Source organism: Callithrix jacchus, chromosome 7 (genome assembly GCF_049354715.1).
Source record: "Callithrix jacchus isolate 240 chromosome 7, calJac240_pri, whole genome shotgun sequence".
In the NCBI taxonomy this organism is placed as follows: Eukaryota; Metazoa; Chordata; class Mammalia; order Primates; family Cebidae; genus Callithrix; species Callithrix jacchus.
In genome coordinates, this window is record NC_133508.1 from 85,175,287 (window position 1) to 85,198,318 (window position 23,032).

The following is a 23,032-nucleotide window of genomic DNA, read 5'->3' on the forward strand; positions in this document are numbered from 1 at the left end:
GGGCTAGAACACCTATACAAAATAAATAAGATCTTAGTATTGGCCATAAAGAGTTATTTGGAGAAGAGTCACTAAACTATCAGCTCCATGAAGACAGACTATAGGCTGGAATCTTCCTATTTACCCAAATTCTTGCATGTTCCAGGCTACATGTTTCTACATTGCTAGAGTTGCAATGGAGCCACTAGGGAGGCCAAATGGAAAGGAAAGTTAATAATGATTACGCCCAATTTTACTGGCCTTTTGAGCCACAGTTACACATTAGATCAATCTGGTGATCCTAGAGCCCTTTCTAATTACAAAGATAAATTAACAGAGCTTTTCATTTAACACTCAGAGCTTAAAAAGTGTACATTTTTGCATTGCTGCTCTCACAAATAGTTATATATTTTTGTAGTTGATTCTGAGTACTTTGAAGAATTTACTTGTTATCCACAGCCTTGAAAATTTTCAAGTAATTTATTAATGTAATGAATGCAAATGTAAAATGCAAAAGCATAAATTTTAAGCTACTATTACTTTGATCTTCTGTTATTCACTCTCTTGACTTGAAATATACTGAAGTTGAAGACATATTATTGTTTGCAGGGCAAAATCTCACATGAATCTCTATCATTATATCACAAACACCCCATATCATCTTAATCAATAAAAGGTTTAAACAAATTTGTTTCCCATAGACCAAACACAAAAAAAGAAATAATTCTCAGCTTCTCTGGAGAATATATATCTTTTATTATTTCCAGGAATATTCTGAAACTCTAAAAAGTATTAAAAAGTCTCAGCTCAAGATTTTTAAAGTTCTTCTAACCCCCTTTAAACTTTTATTTAATCCAAGATTATAGACCATAAGGATAATAAATCCTAAAATGTCTTAGAATCAGAAATTCAAAAGTTAAAAAACTTACATTCAAGCTGTGTAACCACATCTCCAGGATCTACTGCTTCCGGGAACACCTATAGTGAGAAGATGTAGGAGGAGGCGGAAAGGAAGACATGTATGACTATTTGTTTCTTCTCTCATTCCCAAAATATCATTCCTTTTACAACTGCAGAAACTTCTGACATTATCGAGAAATGTCAGTTCCTCTCTGCTTCCCATGATCACACAAAAGATATTACAAATAAACGAACTTTGTAGCTTGTGCTACCTCCGTCTCCAACTTCTGCTCTCATTCTTCCTCTTAGCTGTTACCATGATCATACCAGGCCTTCTTGGTATTCCTGCAACCCCCCCAAGCTTATTCTCAAACAAGAAGCCTTTATATTTGTTATTATTCTACTTAGAATGCTCTTCTCCTAGACCTTCAAATAACTGATATAGTCTCATAACTCAGGTTCAGCTTAAATGTTATTGCCTCCTCTGACCACCTTTTAAAATAGATAATTCCCCAAATCCTCTTACCGCCCTTTATTCTCTTCATGCACTTATCACCATCTAAAATTATTCACATATTTACTTGGTTATTGTCTGTTTCCCCCATTACAATGAAAGCTCCCAGATGGGAGGATTTTGCCTGGTTTACCATGTGTCCTCAGTGCCTAGAAAAGTCCACAGAATAGAGTAGGTTCTGGAGAAAAAGACAGAAAAAAGAAGGAATAAGAGAAGGAAGGAAGAAAGGTGAGAAGAAAGGAAAGATGGTGAGAAAGAGGAAATTAAAAAGTAAGAAACACAATTGGTAATAATTAACCAAAAGCAGCAGTTTTAGGGGAAAAAAGACATATAGAAAGAAGTACCAAGAAACAATCATAAGTTAAATATGATATATTCTTTTTTTTGTTTTTTGTTTGTTTGTTTTTTTAGAAGGAGTCTCAATCTGTCACCCAGGCTGGAATGCAATGGCGCGATCTGGGATCACTGCAACCTCTGCCTCCCAGGTTCACATGATTCTTGTGCCTCAGCCTCCTAAGTAGCTGGGATTACAAGCACGCACCACCACGCCTGGCTATTTTTGTATTTTTAGTAAAGACAGGGTTTCCCCATGTTGGTGAGGCTGGTCTTAAACTCCTGACCTCAGGTGATCCACCCGCCTCGGCCTCCCAAAGTGCTGGAATTACAGGCATGAGCCACTGCACCCAGCAGATATAATCTTATCTATTAATGACTTTGCTCTATTTTTATGAAAATCATTATTTAGAATTCAAGATTCTATGTTACATGAAGTCCTAAATCAATTTTAGGAGTAAGCTAATCAAGGAAAAAAGGCAACTGATTCAATGCATATTTAATGCATATTTTCAAGCTTCCAGATTTAAGTTACAAATTTCCTTTTGAATTAAACCAAAGCACACACTCAGCACTAATAATTTATGTTATGGGCTTCTATTCAAAAATTGAAACCACTTTGATTTTGTTGTTTGTTAATATTTGATCTGATATTTGAACTCACCTTTTCAAACACCATTCTGGCATTGAAGACCAGTGGAAAAGTGGCTGGGACACATTGTGTCTTTTTGTATTGGCCAAACACACAGATGCTAAGATAGATGTCCTCTTTGTCTTTAAGCACGACTCCTGGGCAACTTACCTGAAAGAAATTAAATAAAATGGATGTAACTGCTTTATAAATTGCCCAAACTATCCTATTAAAATAACTTATTATCAAATATGACATGAAAACATTAGTCTGCTTACCTAATAAAAAAATACTCACAAACAAAGAGACAGAGAGAGAGAGAGAGACTAGTGTTTACAGAGCTAAATGAAATGCTTTTATAACTTCCATCCCTCTGAGAAAACTACGATTTTCCATTTGGTTACTTGTGCCACATTTGAAGTTCTATGTACTAGCTCTTGGGACAGACACAAATAGTTTTAAACAGTCAGCCTGAGGCTCCCACTTTATGCTGAGTGCTGACATAAAGTTATTCAGCCTCATTTAATCACAAAGGATTAACACTCAGCAGAAATAAAACATTATATTACAGAATAAAAAACAACACTGATAAAACCACAAATCTGACTTCTACCACCCAAAATCGCAGTCCATACTTTCATCAAAAGCAATATCACAAAGTTTCAAAGCTAATAAATTGAAACTTTCTAGCCCGATAAAGTACATTTTACATAATAAGTTGCACTTAATAAGTTGCACAATCCTCATTCTGATTGACAGGAAATATAGGCATAAAATGTGTGGCTATTAAATAACACATAGCAGTCTCTCCAGTACCTACCATATTCTATTGCCAGTGATCAATCACACCCTTAACAGGATATTAAAAGTTTTTTAAGATTTGAGTCTAATATAGAATTACCCAACACGCCTAACGATACATTCGAAGTACATTTTTTATCATTCTCTTTTCTTGACTCATGTTCTTTCATCATCTGTATAATTTAACATAACGTACTAATGTAAGAAGCAGTAACTCCTCATTACTCCATTCCACCTCCTCCTCATTTATTCCTACCACCTGCCAAGACATGCATCAACAAACATCTCCTACACAAAACTTCTCTTGACTCACCAACTATTATTCAATTCAACCTAATTCAAATTATATGCAAGTAAGTATGTCTTAAATTTCCATAGCATTTTGTAATTATTTTAAGGTACAAATTAATGTGCATTTTAATTAAGTGGGTACATACCACCACTTGATTAAAAATTTCCTGAGGACAGTAATTTTTTTTCCTCATCATTATATCCAAAAATACAGACTTTCAGTATTAAGAAGAAGCATAGAGATTATCTAGTCCAGCTCTGAATTTTTTATATGTGAAACCATCAGAGCCCCAGGAAAGTTAAAGTGATCTACGAACTTAAGGTCACAAAATAAATGAGTCATAAGATTAAATAATATATTTGAAGTGCTTACAGCAGTGTTGGATAGAATATTCATTCATACTATCATAATTATTAGACTAAAAACCATATCATCTGTTACCTTACCACACTATCACATTGAGTAAATTACAAATACTTCATGTCCCTTTGTACATAACAATTACCTTCTCTGCCAGGTATTTGACTCCATCTCCCTCTTACTCTATGTTCCACATTTGCCCTAATATATTCCCAACTGATCACTAAAATCAGGGTCCTCAGCAAACCTCATTTTGTCCATAAGGTTCATTTCCTACTCTACCTCATTAAAACTAAAATTGTCTTAGATTCCCTCTAAATCTGTGCTGTCCAAAATGGTAGGCACTAGCCAATTACGCCCAGAGATATAGCTATTCTAACTTAAGATGGGCTGTAAGTGTAAAATACGCAGTGGATTTTTAAGACTCAGTAAAAAAAACTCTGTAAAATATCTCATTAATAACCTTTATATTAATTGCATGTTGAAAGGATATTTTGAATACACTGACTCAAATTAAATATATTATTACTTTTAACTACTTAACTTTTTTAAATATAGCTATTAGAAAATTTAACATTACATCTTTGGCTCAAATTTGAGGCTATTTTTTCTGGAGAGTACCACTCTAACTATCCTCACAGGAAACTGCAGAGTCTCTATCCAATTTGGAACATATACAAGAAGGCATGGCTTGTTTTTTTCATATACGATTCTACAAATTCTGCTATCTTTTAGAAGAACAGCCAACAGCTTTCCAAAAAGAAAGCCAGAAAAGGGAGGTTAAAGGAAATCAGATGGGACAAACAGAAAATACCTAGCAAGGTGGTTGACTTAAATCACCTTGACAAGCTATGACACTGACTTGGCAATTGAGAAGAGCATTTACATGTGCAAAGCTGTGCATTGTGCCCAGAAATTACCTGAGAAAGCCGTAAACCTTCACCTCCAGCTGACCTTGAGGCTCTGGGAAAGTTGGAAGTGAAGGCTAAGACAGAGTTGTAAATGGCTCCCAGGGCACAGAAAGCATATCCAGCATATACACAGAGAACCTTGAAAATGGCTGAACGATCTCTTGGTTCAAGCATTTAAGGAAATGTTTAACCTTTAAGGGTCCAATCTTTAGGAGACCATAAAGCTAACTGAGCAAAGCCGTCAACTACACATGACAAAGATTACAGATTTTAAAGAGTTCGTTCAGGAAATTAATTAAACAAACAAAAAACAATAATACCAGGCTATAACAAATCCAGGATAAAGGGAGGGAGTTCTGATTTACAGAGTCTCACATTTTTTAAAATGTCCAGTTTTCAACAAAAATTACAACAAAGACATAGGAAGCACAGCCCACACATGGCGGCGGGGCAGGGAGGCGGGGGCGAGGGGGGGGGCAGTTACTAAAAAACTGCTTGAGGAAGCCCAGAAGTTGGGCTTATGTAGAGACCCAGAGTAGCTCACCCCCTCTGGGGAAATCAGCAGCAAAGCTGCTGTGAACTTTGGGTGAACTCCAGAGAAGTGAAACCATAATAGGGGAATGTGTATGTCTCCGAGAAGAGCAGAGAGGCCTAGAAAAAGATAACCAGCTCTCACTGACCTTGCTGCAAAATAGTTGTTAGCTGAAGTATGTTAACTAAAGTGTGAGAATTATACCACATGCTGTTCTAAGCAACTGCACCCTCCCTCTCTGCTATGTGCTTTGCAAACATATAAGATAAAGTACTCTGAGGCAGGTCAGGGCTGAAGAGACTGATTCCATCAGCTTTTTGGACTGCCTGGCCCAGCTTTATTTATGTCTGCCTGTATGTCTTTCTCCCCCACCGTTCCCTCTTAGGTCTTTGAACACTTTTGCAGTGCAGGGCACAGCACACACCAGGGGCTTACTAAACAAAGATCTGAAATCTATTACAAATAAATACAGAATACTAAAGGAAATCTTGTACAATAGTCTAAATGAAAGTATGGCAATGCTGTCTCATCAAATAAGAAATATCAATAAAGAGATAAAAATTTGTAATAGAACCAAATAAAAATTCTGGAGTTAAAAAAAGGACCAAAATGAAATTAAAAATTCACTAGAGAAGTTCAAGAGGAAATATGAGCTGTCAGAAGAAAGAATAAGGGAAATTGAAAATATATCAATGAAGATTATCCAGTTTGATTAACAGAAAAAAAATGAATAGTTTCAGAGGGACCTGTAGGATACCATCAAGCACAGTAAAATAAATATAATGGGAGCCTCAGAAAGGATATCACAAGAAATGATGTACGAAATCATCTTAAGTTTAAAGAAAACCAATCAAAAAATCCAACAAGATCAAAGAAATCAAGGGAGGATAACTTGAGGCCAGGAGTTCAAGACCAGTCTGGGCAACATAGTGAGATCCTCTCTCTAAAGAAAAAAATTTAAAACTTTTTAAAAGTTTAAATAACTCTAACCTGTGCAACTAATAAACTTTCAAAAGAGAATCCAGACAGATGTGATGGGTCATGCCTATAGTCCCAGCAATTTGGGAGGCTGAGGTGGGCAGATGACCTGAGGTCAGGAGTTCTAGACCAGCCTGGCCCACATGGTGGAACCCCATCTCTACTAAAAACACAAAAATTAGCTGGGCATGGTGGCACACGCCTGTAATCCCAGCTACTTGAGAGGCTGAGGCAGGATAATCACTTGAACCCATGAGGCGGGTTGCAGTGAGACAAGATTGCACCACTGCACTCCAGCCCGAGCAACAGAGTGAGAGTGAGACTCCATCTCCAAAAAAAATCCAATAAACAACTCTCAAGAAGAGAGAATTTTGAAAACAAGAAAGAAGTGATTCAGCAGGCACCAATAATCTCCAGTAACATTAATGGCTGCTTTCTCATTGGAAACATAAAGCCAGAAGGAAGAGTGATAACTGACTCAAAGTGCTGACAGAAGAAAACTTTGAAACAATAATTCAACACTCACAAAAATTTTCCTTCAAAAAGGAATTGAAACTAAGAGATTCCCAAATAAACAAAAACTGAGATAGGTCACCACTAGCAGAACTTCCCTATCAAAAATACTTAAAGAGAATCTTTCAAGTTGAAATGAAAGGATACTAGACATTAGCTCATATCCACATTAAAAAAATAAAGAGCACCAGTAAAAGAAACTATATAAATATAAAAACAGCATAAATGCATTTTTCTCTTATTTCTATTTTATTTCAAAGACAATTACAGAAAGCAACAATTACAAAACTGTGCTGGTGCACTTATATTTATAAAAATGTAATTTGTATGACAATATTATAAAGGAGGGGAGGGAGAATAGAACAAAATAGAAGCAAAGGTTGTATCTAATAGTGAAATTCAATTGATATTAATCCATACTAGATTATAAATTAATATGCTAATTGTAAACCCCAGACAAGCACTAAGAAAGTAACTTTAAAAATACAGTTAAAAAAATAATTAAAAAAAAAAAAGGAAATGTAAGTGGTACACTAAAAAATAATACAAAAAAAAGCAATAATGCAGGAATAGACAAAACAGACATAGAAAACAAATGACAAAATGACACAAGTAAATCTTATCTGTGATTATATTAAATATAAATTGACCAAACACTCCAACCAAAAGTTAAGAGATTGGCAGAATGGATTCAAAACATGATCCAACTATTTTCTTGGCCATAAAAAGAACTAAAGTACTATTACATGCTACAACATGGATAAACCTTAAAGCATTATATTAAGTGAAAAAAGTTTTAAAAGCACAAGGCCAGGTGTAGCCAATGTAGCCACTGTATTTTTGGTGACTGTCAGTGGGCAGTTTATCCAGGACTTCTTTTCCCAGGGGCAATGCTGGCTGCTCATTGTTGGCGGTCTACTCTAACAAACTGATTAATGGATAGGCAAACAATGAAATATTATTCACCATAAAAAGAAATAGAGTACTGATATATGCAACAACAGGGATGAACCTTAAGTATTATGTTAAATAAAAAAGGTAAGACACAAAAGGCCACATATTGTTTGATTCCATATATAGAAATGTCCAGTATAGGTGAACTACAGGTATGGAAACTAGATCCAGGGGCTTGTGCCAGAGGGTGAATATGGAATGACTACTAATAGTCACCTGGGTTGTGTGCAATGGTGCGATCTCTGTTCACTACAACCTCCACCTCCCAAGTTCAAGTGATTCTCCTGCCTCAGCCTCCTGAGTAGCTAGGATTATAGGCACCAGCCACATGCCTGGCTAATTTTTTGTATTTTTAATAGTGATGGGGTTTCGCTATGTTGGCCAGGCTGGTCTTGAACTCCTGACCTTATGATCCACCTGCCTAGGCCTCCCATAGTGCTGGATTTACAGGCATGAGCCACTGCGCCCAGCTAAAATGTTCCCTTTTAAAGTGTACAATTTAGTAAATTTTAGTAGTATTTTCACAAAATTGTGTAAAAATCACTACTAATTTCAGAACATTTTCTTCCCAATATAAAGAAATCCTCACACTTTGGAAGGCTGAGGCAGAAGGATCATTTGAGGACAGAAGTTCAAGACTAACCTGGGCAATATAGCAAGACCTCGTCTCCACAAAAAATGAAAATAAATATTTTAAAAATTAAAAACACATGCTACTTAGGTGTAAATTTAACAAAATATGTATAAGATATGGATACCAAAAACTACACACATCACTGAAAGAAACTGAACATCTAAATAAATGGAAAAATATACTATTAATAGGTTGATGGACTCAATATCATGAAGATATCAATTCTCCCAAAATTGATCTATAATTCCAATGTCATCCCAAGCACTAAGAAAACCAATACAATTGACAATAAGGAAATAAAATCACTTCAAATGAAAATTAATTAATTTGCACAATCAAAAAACAATTTTAAAAGCAGTATTTAGGATCTTTGGCATCTAGTAAAATAAAAATAACTAAAATATTGTGAAATTAATTCTGGTAAAAATGAAAAATGGCAGATAACTAAAAAAAGAGACTAAATGAGAATTTTGAAAAATTTAGTCAATTAAATTAAACCCAGTAGAGAAGATAAATTTTAAATAGTAAGTATAGATCTAATACTGAAGAATTCTCTAAAACCAAGAAGATTTTTTTTTTTAATGTTAAACCAAAAAGCATTTAGAAGCCTCTCTGAACCTGTTCTGATTCAAGGGCTGACTGATAAATTGAAAAAAATAACAAATAAAACACTTAAAAAACATCAAAAATAGATAAAAGTTCCAATACAGTGGGGGGTAGGAAATTGGGGAGGGATAACATGGGGAGAAATGCCAGATATAGGTGATGGGGATGGAGGCAGCAAACCACATTGCCATGTATGTGTCTATGCAACAATCCTGCATGTTCTTTACATGTACCCCAGAACCTAAAATGCAATAATATATATATAAAATAAATAAATAAATAAAATACAAAAAAAAGTTCCAATACATATCTAATAGTACTGCCAGAAGGTAACACAGGAGAAAAAAAAGCAGAAAAAAAAAATGCTAAAAAATACGATAGCTAAGAATTTTCCAGAACTAAAGAAAACCTTAAATTACCAAATGGAAAGCATACAACCAGTGCAAAACAGAAGAAACAAATCCACAGCTCTACACATCACAGTGTACTGAAATATATCAAGGATAAAATGAAAATACATAATCATAGTGAAGATTTTAATACCTCTCCATTACAAACTGATGGATCATGCAGACAAAAAATTTAATATGGAATTGAAATATTTCAGAGTAAATAAGCTTGATGTGATAATAACAGATAGAACCATACATCCAACAAATGAGATTATACATTATTTTGAAGTAAGTAGAGAGCATTCACAACTACTGAATGAGTATCAGGACAATAAATAACAAAAATAATGCCACAGAGACCTCGTTCACTAGCTATGATGGTTAATTTTATGTATCTACTTGACTGGGTTAAAGGATACGCAGGTAGCTGGTAAACGTTATTTCTTGGTGAGTCTGTGAGGGTGTTTCCACAAGAGATTAGTATTTGAATCAGACTGAGTTAAGTAATTGAAGAAGATTGAGTAAAAAAGACCACCCTCACCAATGTAGGCAGGGATTATACCATCTGTTGAGGGCAAGGATAGAACAAAAGGGCAGAAGAAGGGCAAATTTGCTCTCTCTCCTTGAGCTCAGACATCCATCTTTTCCTGCCCTTGGATAACAGAACTGCAGGTTCTCAACTCTTCAGACTCCAAGACTTACACCTGGTTCTCAGGTCTTTGTACTCAGATTGAATTACATCATCAAGGTTCCCTGGTTCTGCAGCTTGCAGGCAGCATATCATGGGACTGCAAAGCCATCATAATCAAGTGAGCCAATCCCTATAATAAATTCCCTATTAAATAACTATATAGTATATCCTATTGGTTCTGTTTTTCTGGAAAACCCTAATACATGAGCCCAATGTAATTAATTAAAATGCCACAATAAAAGATAATATATACATATATGCATAGGTATATATATGTATATGGGGGGAGAGTATGAGTACGGGAGAGTGTTACACACACAAATCTTATGCGTCTTGGGGTTAAAACAAATCCTAGATAGTTCATAAGCTAAAGTAGAAATCACAATAAAAATTACAAAATATTTAGATCCAAATGATTTTTAAAACATTATCAATACTTTTGAGATGCCAATTAAACAGCATCTGGAAGCAAATCGAGTGCCTTAAAGACGGATATTATGATGAGAAAAAAATATTGCAAACTGCAGAGGAATGATAAATAGAAAATTCAGGATACCGATTAGCCAACAAGAAGAAGGAGGAAGAAGGGACTTTATTAGGCAGAGATGTACAGGACGCTTCACCTAAATAGCTAAACAAGTGTTCACTAAATTTACTCTGTAACTCCCTATATTTCTGAAGTATTTCAAAATAAATGTTTTAAAAATAAGTGAAAAAAAGTATTTGACTCATACAGCTAAAATATCATCTACAAATACAAACAAAAGATCCTAAATAAAAAATTAAGCAAGCAAAATAGAGTAAAAACTGTACATCCTGACTTAAAAGAATTTATTACATGAATGGGAATACTTCAACATCAAAAAGTGTCATTTTTTTACAGACTATGGAAGCAAGATTATATAATAATTTCACTAGATTGAAAAAACATGGGCCGGGCGTGGTGGCTCACACCTATAATCCCAGCACTTTGGGAGGCCAAGGCAGGTGGATCACGAGGTCATAAGATTGAGACCATCCTGGTCAACAAGGTGAAACCCCACCTCTACTAAAAATACAAAAAATTAGCTGTGCATGGTGGTGCGCGCCTGTAGTCCCAGCTACTCGGGAGGCTGAGGCAGGAGAATTGCTTGAACACAGGAGGCGGAGGTTGCGGTGAGTTGAGATCGTGCCATTGCACTCCAGTCTGGGTAACAACAGCGAAACTCTGTCTAAAAAAAAAATCCCAAATACCTCGACATTCAGGATTTTTAAAAATTAGGACTAGAAGGGAACTTTATTAACTCAATAAATGAAGACCCTACAGCCAACATTCTATTAAGTTGAACTACATTTGAAATGGCTAAGGGTTTTTTAAAGTCAAAAAAATACCCACTATTGTCAATTTCATAGGATTTGACCTAATACTGGTGAAACTTCAGAAACATAATTTAAAATCAGAGAAAAAGATGAAGATACCTACTTTGTTACCCCTAATATTAAACCTTATACTAGGAAGTCTAGCCATCAACATAGAGACAAGGCAAAAAACAAAAAAACAGCATTGTACTGCAGAAGTCAAAACTGTCTATTTGCAAACAACATGATTTTCCACATAAAAAATATAAGAAACTATTGGAAGGCCGGGCGTGGTGGCTCAAGCCTGTAATCCCAGCACTTTGGGAGGCCGAGGCGGGTGGATCCCGAGGTCAAGAGATCGAGACCATCCTGGTCAACATGGTGAAACCCCGTCTCTACTAAAAATGCAAAAAAAATTAGCTGGGCACGGTGGCGTGTGCCTGTAATCCCAGCTACTCAGGAGGCTGAGGCAGGAGAATTGCCTGAACCCAGGAGGCGGAGGTTGCGGTGAGCCGAGGTCGCACGATTGCACTCCAGCCTCGGTAACAAGAGTGAAACTCCATCTCAAAAAAAATAAAAAAAGAAACTACTGGAAATAATGTTATTTCAGTAATGTTTCATCCAAAATTAAAATATAAAATGTGCAAAAAGATATATGCAAGAATGCTCATAGAAGCACAATTTGTAATATTCCCAAACTAGAAACAAGATAACGTCCATCAACAGGATGAAGAAATAGTGGTATATTCATTTAAGAGGGGAAAAAGGCCTATTGCCCCATAAACCGCTAGGATAAACTCTCACAAGTCAGTCATAAAAGAGTTCATAACATACAAAATAGATAGATAATAGATAGATATATCTAGATTTCAAAACTTCAAAACATATTGTAATAGAAGTCAAGATATGATTACAGTTACCTTTGGGAGAGGAACGGAGTAGATAACGTGGCTGGGAGGGAGCCCAACGGAGCAATCAGAATATTCTGATAATATTCTAATTATCAGGGATTACACACTTAGAGGATTTGTGTACTTTATGACTATATGCTATAGTTTCATATAAAGTTAATTTTAAAAAACCAGTAACACAACATATACAAGTTTGTCAATTAAAATAATCATTTTAAAAATCAATAGCATTCTTTGTTTACCAGAAACCAAAAAACTAGAAAAGGAAAAAACGGCAGTACTAAAAGGAGCAAAAACAAAGTAAAAAGTAAACTTCAACTAGATCTTTGAAAATTCCATTACATATAACAAACAGAAGTTTAGTATCCAAAATATATTTAACAAGAAGAAGGAAACAAAAAACTACTTTTATTTATTTATTTATTTATTTATTTATTTATTTATTTTTTGAGGTGGAGTTTCGCTCTTGTTACCCAGGCTGGAGTGCAATGGCGTGATCTCGGCTCACCGCAACCTCCGCCTCCTGGGTTCAAGCAATTCTCTTGCCTCAGCCTCCCGAGTAGCTGGGACTACAGGTGCACGCCACCATGCCCAGCTAATTTTTGTATTTTTAGTAGAGACAGGGTTTCACCTTGTTGACCAGGATGGTCTCGATCTCTTGACCTTGTGATCCACCCGCCTCGGTCTCCCAAAGTGCTGGGATTATAGACGTGAGCCACCGTGCCCAGCCAAAAAACCAGTTTTAAAGGAAAAAGGACATGAACTGGTAGTCACAGAAAAGGAAACCTCTAGGACCTGAGATGGGAGTTAAGCAGCCACAATCCAAGGAATGTCTGTCCCCTAGAGCTTTCGAGAGGAACTCTGCTCTGCTGACACTTTTATTTTGTACTCTGGCCTCCAGAAATGTGAAAGAACAAATTTCTGTTGTTTTAAGCAACCAAGTTTGTGATAATTTGTTATGGCAGTCCTAGAAAACTAACAGAATACCATGAGACTCAGTAGTTCCATTTCTAGATGTACTCCCTAGAACACTTCATAAGACCCAAATCACCCTTTTACAGAAAATATTTTCAACTTACCTATACATATAACTAAACAATAAACCAAAGTCTTAATTAAAGTTTGAAGAATACACAGAAATACTTTATAAGAAAATTCATATTTCTAACATGTAAATGCTTGGGCAAGACTAAACTGGAAGATATATTTGCATCTATACACAGAATCTATGGGAAATGGGCAGTTTCAAATGTGGGACGACAAGTGTCCCATGTTGGCAACTCAAACACTACAAGCAACCCTGCCATTGCTGCCATGATTTTCCAAAAAAACTAAACTCTTAGCAGAGTGCCAAAGAAAACAAAGCGTACTCTTTCCTCAATTTACATGGCAATTGCATTACTGCAAAATGTGTTTTAAAAACTTTTTAAAAAGACTTTTTGTTTATGAATAAAAAACAGATAATTGATTGTTATTGGGTTATTAATCTCTAGTAATTATAAACAGGTTTTTCATCTACACATTCAATGAGACATTCAAGTCATGCAGGATATTAAACAATTAATACCACAGGACGCCCTACCACTGTGACAAACAAAGGTAGTCCAGTCAATTTCTAAAATGCTCCCTAGGGCACACAATATACCCGAGAACAGACACACGGACACCAGCAAATATGTGCAAATATATTCACTGAAACATTGTTTTGAATAATAAAAAACATTGCTAGTATTTAATAAGAAGTCTATTAAGAGAGGAACAAAAATTAGATCACTGTGATATAAACATATACTAATGAAGGAAATGAATTAGACCAGCAAGAATCAACACCCAAAAATCTCAAAAACAGGCCAGGTGCGGTGGCTCACGCCTATAATCCCAGCACTTTGGGAGACCGAGGCGGGTGGATACCAGCACTTTGGGAGACCGAGGCGGGTGGATCACGAGGTTAAGAGATCGAGACCATCCTGGTCAACATGGTGAAACCCTGTCTCTATTAAAAATACAAAAATTAGCTGGGCATGGTGGTGCGCGCCTGTAGTCCCAGCTACTCGGAGGCTGAGGCAGGAGAATTGCTTGAACCCAGAAGGCGGAGGTTGCGGTGTGCCGAGATCATGCCATTGCACTCCAGTCTGGGTAACAACATCGAAACTCCATATAAAAAAAAAAAAAAAAAAAAATCTCAAAAACAGCAAATTGGAAAAAGCAGGCTGCAAAAGAATGCATATAAATAAGACACTATTTGTGCAAAATTTAAAAACAAATCTACAGCATAGGTTATACACAGCCATACACTAATACTTAGTAAGAAGTACAAAAACCTGAAGAAACAGAATACAACTTCAGGATATTGGTTATCTTAAGGAAGGGAGGGAGGAAAATGTGGTCAAGAAGAGGTAAAAGGTACAGAGGAGGCCTCAACTATATGCAACATTACATTCCTTAAAAACAAAAATCGGCCGAGGCGGGTGGATCACGAGGTTAAGAGATCGAGACCATCCAGGTCAACATGGTGAAACCCCGTCTCTACTAAGATACAAAAAATTAGCTGGGCATGGTGACGCGTGCCTGTAATTCCAGCTACTTGGGAGGCTGAGGCAGAAGAATTGCCTGGACCCAGGAGGCGGAGGTTGCGGTGAGCCAAGATCGCGCCATTGCACTCCAGCCTGGGTAACAAGAGCGAAACTCCGTCTCAAAAAAAAAAATCTGCAGAATGTATCATTTGTTAAATCTGGGGTGTGGCATCAAAGGATTCAGCATATTTTTTTCTGTAAATTTGAACTATTTTATAGTTAAAAGTGTTTAAAGTCTATGTTCCAGCGAAATTTACCACCAACTGCAGCTTAACCGTGACTGAGACACCACTTCACAGTAACCTGGATAAGGATCACAAAGATAAATGTTCAGATGAGTAGTGATTAAAAGAACCCAGATCTGTCTGCCACAAGGCTATCATTAATTTGAGTTAGGTAATGAGATGAAGAGGGAATTATATGCAATCCCAAATTGACACTATTACTTTACTTCCAATATCTTCCTTCTATTTTCCCAAATAAGCTCATAAAAATTGAAATATTTCATATAAAAAGAAGGTAAAGAAATAAGGCAGCGATAATACTTCTTCCCATCAAAGATAAAATGTTTTAAAGACTTAAAGTGTAAGTGACGGAAAACATAATTCTTTTGATGCTCTTTAAAAACAAGTTACTTAGCATATCATATCACTCTCCAAAGATTCATTAAGAAAAGTCACACTCTCCTCTCAGCATTTTCTCTCATGTCATATGGCTCTGTTGGGCAACATAAAATGTTGCATTATATATCCAAACCTTTCTATGTTTTTACTCTCATATTACTACAGCATTACACATATGAGATTATCACCAACACAAAACTTCAGCAAAAAATAAGCATGTAAGGGGTAGAGAAGAATGAGATTGCACACTTTCAACAGGCAATTAGAGATAACACCTAGTTTCCAGTTTACGGAAATTGGGAAAAAAATGAATGTCAACACAAAAGAAGAAAAAATCAGTCAATTATACAACATGAACTTTCAATAGCTGAGCCAAGTATCTTCAAAAGATAATGTCCACAAAAAGATTTTTACAAGAATGAATGTTCATAGAATTATCCAATAACCATAACCTGGAAACAACCCAAATAACCATCAACACAAGACAATAAACAGCATCAGAGTAAAAAGCTTCCACACAGCAAAGGAAACAATTAACAGTAAAGAGATCACACAGAATGGGAAAAAAAATCTGATAAGGGGTTAATATCCAAAATATGTAAGGACCCAAACAACTCAATAGCAAGAAAACAAAAAAAAAAAAATGTAATTTTAAAAATGGGCAAAGAATCTGACTAGATATCTCAAATGGCCAACAGGTATATGAAAAGGTGCTTCCCTAGCCAGGCGCGGTGGCTCACGCCTGTAATCCCAGCACTTTGGGAGGCCAAGGCGGGTGGATCACAAGGTCAAGAGATCAAGACCATCCTGGTCAACATGGTGAAACCCTGTCTCTACTAAAAATACAAAAAATTAGCTGGGCATGGTGGCACGTGCCTGTAATCCCAGCTACTTAGGAGGCTGAGGCAGGAGAATTGCCTGAACCCAGGCAGCGGAGGTTGCGGTGAGCCGAGATTGCACCATTGCACTCCAGCCTGGGTAACAAGAGTGAAACTCTGTCTCAAACAAAAAAAAAAAAAAAAAAAAAAAGAAATGGTGCTTCCCATCTCTAATCATCAGGGAAATGCAAATCAAAACTATAATATCACCTCACACATGTTAGAATCGTTCCTATTAAGTGTTGGAAAGAATGTGGAGAAAGGAGAATCCTTGTATACTGTTCCTAAGAATGTAAATTAGACGAGCCATTACAAAAAGCAATATGGAGGTTCCTCAAATACTGAAAAATAGAACTACCATATAATCCAGCCATCTCACTTCTGGGTATATATCCAAAGGAAATGAAAGTAGTATATGAAAGAGATCTGTACTCTCATATTCATTGCAGCATTATTCACTATATGCATGATATGGAAGCAAACCAAGTGTCAATGAAATCAATGAGTGGATAAAGAAAATGTGGTATGTATATGTGTGAGGGTGTGTGTGTGTACACTATTCCAATTTCTATTACTATGGATTAGTTTGTCAGTACCTAAACTTCACATTGGAGCCACGTGGTGTGATAGTAAGTTTCTAACTTCTTTTGGGCAGCATGTTTTTCAGATTGATCCATCTTGTTGGTTTCATCAGTAGTTCCTTTAAATTGCAGAGTAGTATTCTATTGTATGTGTATACCACAACATATTTATCCATTCTTTTAATTGTCAAAACTTATATCTATTTACACTGTACAAAGTGATGTTTTGCTACATGTATACATCGTGAAATGATTAAATCAAGCTCATTAACATTTCCATCACCTCGTATACTTGTCTCTAGAAAACCTGAAAGGGGAACAAGGGAATTCTGAGGGGTGATGGAAGTGTTCTAATTCTTGATCTGGGTGATGGTGACATGAGTGTATGAATTGAGCAAAACCAACTGAGAAAAAAAAAAGGGAATATTTTGGGAATTAAAAAAATAGAACTGCTCTATATTAAAATGAACTACAAAGACATAACAATCAAATGATTAAAGGCAACATGTAAATCTTGACTGGATGCTGGTTTGAAAAAGTTAACTATGGAATCCATGTTTGGGACAACCAGAAAAACTTGAATATGAACTAAATGTTAAGAATTTATCACCAATTATCTTAGGTGTAATAATGCTGTTGGGGTCATACAGAAGGATATCCTTATTTTAAATTATTTATTTATTTATTTACTTATTTCAGAGACAGGGTCTCACTGTGTTACCCAGGCTGGAGTCCAGAGCTACTCACAGGTGTGCTCACAGGACACTGCAGCCTCAAACTCCTGGGCTCAAGCAATCCTCCTGCCTCAGTCCCCTGAGTAGCTGGAACTACAGGTGCTTGTCATCATGCCCAGCTAGTTTCCTTATTTTCAGAAGACACATGCTGAACTACTTAGAGGCAGAATATCATGTCAATTTACTTTCAAATTTTTAGCAAAAAAAATATACATATATATAATATATAAACATACATATAGATAAATTAATGTACATAGTCATTGATTACAATTATTCATTGAACTATTCTTCTGAGTACTCTGTATGCTTGAGAAATTTCATTTAAAAAGTCGAGGAGAAAAGATGATGCCAGTTTTAATAGATATAGAATGATCTCCAGGATAAACTAAGCTAAGAAAAGCAAGGTGCAGAATAGTTTATATGCTATCTATTTCATTAAAAAAGAAGGAAAGTAAAATATATATACATATAAATGGCGTGTATGTATATATGTATACATAATGTGAGAGAGAGTTTGTGTATCTGTTTGTAACAAAACCAGTGAACAAGTTTACTGAAAGCAGGTAAGTATAGATGGGAATTAGTTGTGAGCCTGGAAGCAATACTTCTCTGAGTATATCATATTATATAGTCTTGAACTTGAACCATATAAGTGTAAAAAGAAAACAGAAATGAAAAAAACTAAAGTCCATTATGAAGATGTAAAAAATATCTAGGGTCACATAACTCCTCTATTATATCAAAGCCAAATTAATTAATCAATCAATCAATCAAACATGTTTAACTTGCATGTTTGCTATTGAGTTTTTTTTTTTTTTCCAAGGGGGCATTATTTGCTCCTTCTGAGCATCAGAGCCATTTTTAAATGTTTTTGTTGTTCGGAAATTCAAGAACATGTTGCCGATCTGCTTTTAAATAGTTGTGCAATCCTAGACAAATAACAGCCATGCTAAGCATTGACTTTCTTGACTGTAAATTGAATCCAGTGATTTCCATCTAAGATTTCTCAGAACTATAAAATTCTGTGTCTTAAATGTTTGTTGGGGAAAAAAAAAATATTATTTCCACTTGGATAGTTTTCTTTAGCTTTGGTAAGTAACAAAGCTCCATTATACAGGGAATTATACAGTAATTCACCTTCTGCCATACAACTAATAGGAGAAATGTAGCTATTCCTCCGACTCCTTCAAGCAGTAATCAGTCACAACAGAGTACTTCCTATTAGAAAGTTTGTATTGGCAACCTTAGGAAGGCTGCAGTCAGGCAGTCAACCAGTCAGGCAACTGCACTTACCAGGCTGCTAAACACCATTGGTTAGCAAAAGGAAGAAGCCAGTAACAAAATCTATTGAGGCTGAATTCTGGAGGAGTTTTACTAACTGTCCTGGGCCAAGGGGTTGAGAAAGCTTCGTATATTCTGCTAAACTAATTTTACTTTAGGAAAAGTTGTCAACAATGTCAGCTTTGGGAGGAAAACAAGTAAAACTGGGGCTATAAAGTTTCCGAGAAAAATTTCTGCAGGCTTGAAGGTATAGGGAGAGGTCCAAGAAACTTTTCTACTATACAACCGCTGCCTCACACTCTGCCCCACCCAGACGTCCCTTCTTTAAGACTAACAAAAGACCTAAAACAGTCCTGTGACTTCCCTAGGGGTTTAGTTCTGTGCTGCAGCAACCTCATTCTAATGTGAGGAAGGCCAACCAGGAAAGGCAGGATGTGCAAGCACGAGTTAAATGGAGCATGGCCAGCAGGGTGTACAGAAAGGAAATGCAGAGGGCTCCTGGCTGCAGCACCCAGGACAGTAATGGTAAATATTTAAGCACCCTCAATCCCCAAGTTTTGCTAGGAAATCAAAGAGAAGACAGAGAGTAAGGAGCGAAAAGAGGCAGAATGGTGAATTTTGGTTCCAAACTCCGTACAGGTCTGTGCCTGCAGGACTAAAATGGGGTGTGGAAAGGGTCTTGTGGGGGTTTCCTCCAGAACAGACAAGCTCTGAACAGGGGAATTAGAGGGTTCTCTAAAGAATGCAGGGGAAGACGTTCAAAACCTTTGGAAGAGTCTTCTGAGAACAAGTGGAATAGTTTTCTCCTAGCATGGAGAGGTCCAGCCCCCTCAATGGATGAGTGGAGTTCTCTGCCCCAGCTGGACTTCCACATGAGGATGGGGGAAATCATCCTCTAGAGCAAGTCTGGAGAAGGAAGGGGTGGGGTTGCAAGTTGAAGAATAAGGAGTTTCCCTCACAACGTGGAACGGGCCTTTCTTGCAATGACTGGCACAAAGCCGGAAGGGTCTGTGGACGGGAGGGGCCTGAAGTGATCTCTGAGGAGTTGGGTTTTTCCTGTAAGGCCCTGGAAGGGAAGGCAAGGTACTTTGCGTAACAACACATTTCAGTTTTGGGGTGTGAAGATTCTCCCTTGAACACAGAATTAAGAAAGGCCCCTTCATTAATGCGAAGTTTGAAATTGGTCTGAAGTGGGGTGCCTGCAGGGATTCGTGAGGAAATGCGACCCCCACCCCCAGATTTGGGAAAGGCGGGGGCAGTGATTCTCTAAGAGAATTGGAGCCCAGCAGAGGAATGAAAAGAACCCCCGCGCCGCGGACAGACACTCTCTCACTGGAAAGTTAGGGGCGAGGAAAGTAACTCTGAGGTGGTTTGGCAAAAATCTGAAAGCGCGCAAGCTGCAAGTCGGGCTGAAGCCAGCGTAGCGGGGCAGGGGTCAGGCCTCTGCGTGGCGCTCCTGAGTGCGAGGTGGGGCAGGACCAAGTGGGACGTGGGGTCTGCGCTCCCTAGGGATGATTCGGAGGGTGAAGGAGGTTTTGCGGTGACTCTGGGCTCTGGGAGGCGACCTGAGGGAGTCCCTGAGCCAATGCCCGAGGAATGGGAGGCGCTACCGATACTCACTAAGCGGATCTCCAGCACCAAGGCGCACTGCAGCGCCTTCACCTTCGGCATCCCTGCGGGGAGGGACGGCGGGGAGCGACCCCGGCCACGGGCCCGAGTGAGGCAGGGACACCTAGGGCTGGGCGGGGACAGGGAGGAGACGAGTTGGCGGCGGTGGTGGCAGCTGTGGCCCCCAGGCCGGGGCCAGCGGTCCAGCCTGGGTCCCGCCGGAGTAGCAGCTGAGCTCAGGGCGCCGATTCGTTGTCATGGCAGCCGGGGTGAGGGGGCCGGAAGAAAGGCCGCACGGGGCGTTCCAGGGCCATCCGCGCGGGGAAAGCGCGCTGGGGGCGGGGCCTGACGCAAGCCGAGAGAGGCGAAGCTGGGCAGGAGGCGGGGCTTCCGAAGGGGCGGGGGGAGGCCAAGCAGTTCTTCTGTGACGTCAAACCGCTCCCAAAGCCGGAGGAGAGGGAAGGGCTGTTTGTTTAATGGGACAGTGCTCAGATCTGGGAGTTGGAGTTCCTGTAGGGCCCTGGGAGGGAAGCCCTGAGTTCCAACGTGGCGATGCCACCTTGGGCTAGTGGCGACCCTCTGTGGCCTCAGATTTCCTAACTGTAAAAGAATAATAATTATTATTATTCCCCATATTTGAATTTCATGGCACAGTTTGTTTACAAAGCCAGCATGAGGAGACTGGGAATTAGAAAAGAGACTTGCCCAATTCGGAACCAGGACTGGAACCTAGGAGCTCTCAAGTTAAACCCCAATTCCCTCTCTGAGGAGAGAGGCTTAAATCAGATCGTCGATACTCCTTCCAGTCTCCTGGGATTCTCTTTGTTAGTGCGTCCTCTTTTCCCTTCAGGGTTTCCTGTCTAATTCACCAGTGTATCCATCTTAATGCACATTGCTTAAATGGAACTGTCAATGAGGGGCCAACAGTAAGTCCAGCTGTGACGAGCCTGGCAATAGACCATCGAAGATAAAAAGAACCTAAGAGATTGCCCGATCCAATCACGTTAAAAATCATTTGCATTGCACAATACATTATACATGCAGAAGTGTATAAAACACACTGATCTTAATAATAATGTGAACAATACCTGTACAACTAGCACCCAGTTAAGAAATAGAACATTACCAGCACCTGAAAAATGCCACAATCATTACATTGCCTTCCTTGCACTGAAAGTGATCACTAGCCTGACTTTTGTTACAGTAATTCTCTTCCTTTTGCCATTCATGTATACATTTCTAAACAAGATATTCTTGAATGCCTTCTGGTATCGATGGTATATAAATGGAATTAATACTGTATGTATTCTACTGGGATTCACTTCTCCCACTTAATATTACACTGTGGAATTTAGCCACTGGAGATGCTGTGTAGCTGAAATTTTTTCCATTGCTGGAAGACAAACACAAAAAAAGATATTTGCAGTATATAGAGTAACCTAATATAGATTGATTTATCCTTTCTACTATTGATGATAACTTATACTATTTTCATTTTTAGCTATTATTAACAATGTTGTGAACAATTGCAGTACAAGTCTGTGTCTGTGTCTATTAATGTACATGGAGTAGTATAGAAGTGGGTTGACTGAGTATTATGTTTTGCACATGTGGGACTTTAAAAAGTAAGACCACACCATTTTCCAAAGTAGTATACCTATTTATGTTTCTGCTGGCGATGTATAAGAGTTCTTATTTTCCCACATCCTAGGCAACATTTGTGTTTGGAATTTTAACTTTGGTGTATTTGGATGTGTGTATTTTAGGTATTTCATTGTGGTTTTATTTTGCCTCTCTGGGTTCTGTTGAGGTTGAGCACCTTTGGTTTTGTTAGCCTTTCCATTTTCTCTTATTGAACTTCCAAGTAGTTAACTTGTCCCCTTTTCTATTGGTCTATCAGTTCTTTATATACTCTGGATAATAATTATATGTCTACTCTATATACTGCAAATATCTTTTCCATTTTGTGTTTGTCTTTTAATTTCACATATAGTCTGGGATGAATAGAAGATAAATTGTTGTCGTGGAGTATGAATATTCTCAGTCTGACCAAATAACGTCAGGTTGCTATCCAGAATGCCATACCAGTCTACGTTCCCAATGTTTGAAGGTTACTAAGGCCCCACATTCTTCCCAACCTTGGCATTATCAAGCTTTCTTGTTTTCCCCAACATAACAGATGTAAAGTGTCATCTCACTATTGAATTTTTCAGATTACTGATGAGTCTGAGCATGTCTGTATGTGCTTATAAGATTTTCTATCTTTACTATAAATCACCTGTTCATAATGCTTTGCCCCGTATTCTATCGGGATTTTTGTCTTTTTAAAAATGTTTTGTGTATTCTGGTTAGTTAATAAATTAATTCTGCTTAAGACACTATAAACATCTTCTCTCTTTATGTCCTTTTATATACTTTGTCCAGGGTTTTGTTTTGGTTTGGTTTGGGTTTTTGTTTGTTTGTTTGTTTGTTTTTGAGGCA

The 23,032-nt window shown here is 37.7% G+C and overlaps 1 protein-coding gene across 5 annotated transcripts in view; it reads right to left on the reverse strand.

Annotated features, from left to right (window-relative positions):
* The window catches only part of SPATA6 (spermatogenesis associated 6), a 197,143-nt gene extending 176,335 nt beyond the window's left edge, over positions 1–20,808 (reverse strand). For all 5 annotated transcript variants that reach the window (XM_035252998.3, XM_035252996.3, XM_035252995.3 and 2 more), the window contains exons 1-3: positions 20,564–20,808; positions 2,391–2,528; positions 909–957 (exon numbers count right to left, since the gene is read on the reverse strand). In XM_035252998.3, coding sequence (XP_035108889.2) covers positions 909–957; positions 2,391–2,528; positions 20,564–20,614 — 238 coding nt within the window. In that variant the 5' untranslated portion in view covers positions 20,615–20,808. The remainder of the gene's footprint in view (positions 1–908; positions 958–2,390; positions 2,529–20,563) is intronic.
* Between the last annotated feature and the right edge of the window lie 2,224 nt (positions 20,809–23,032).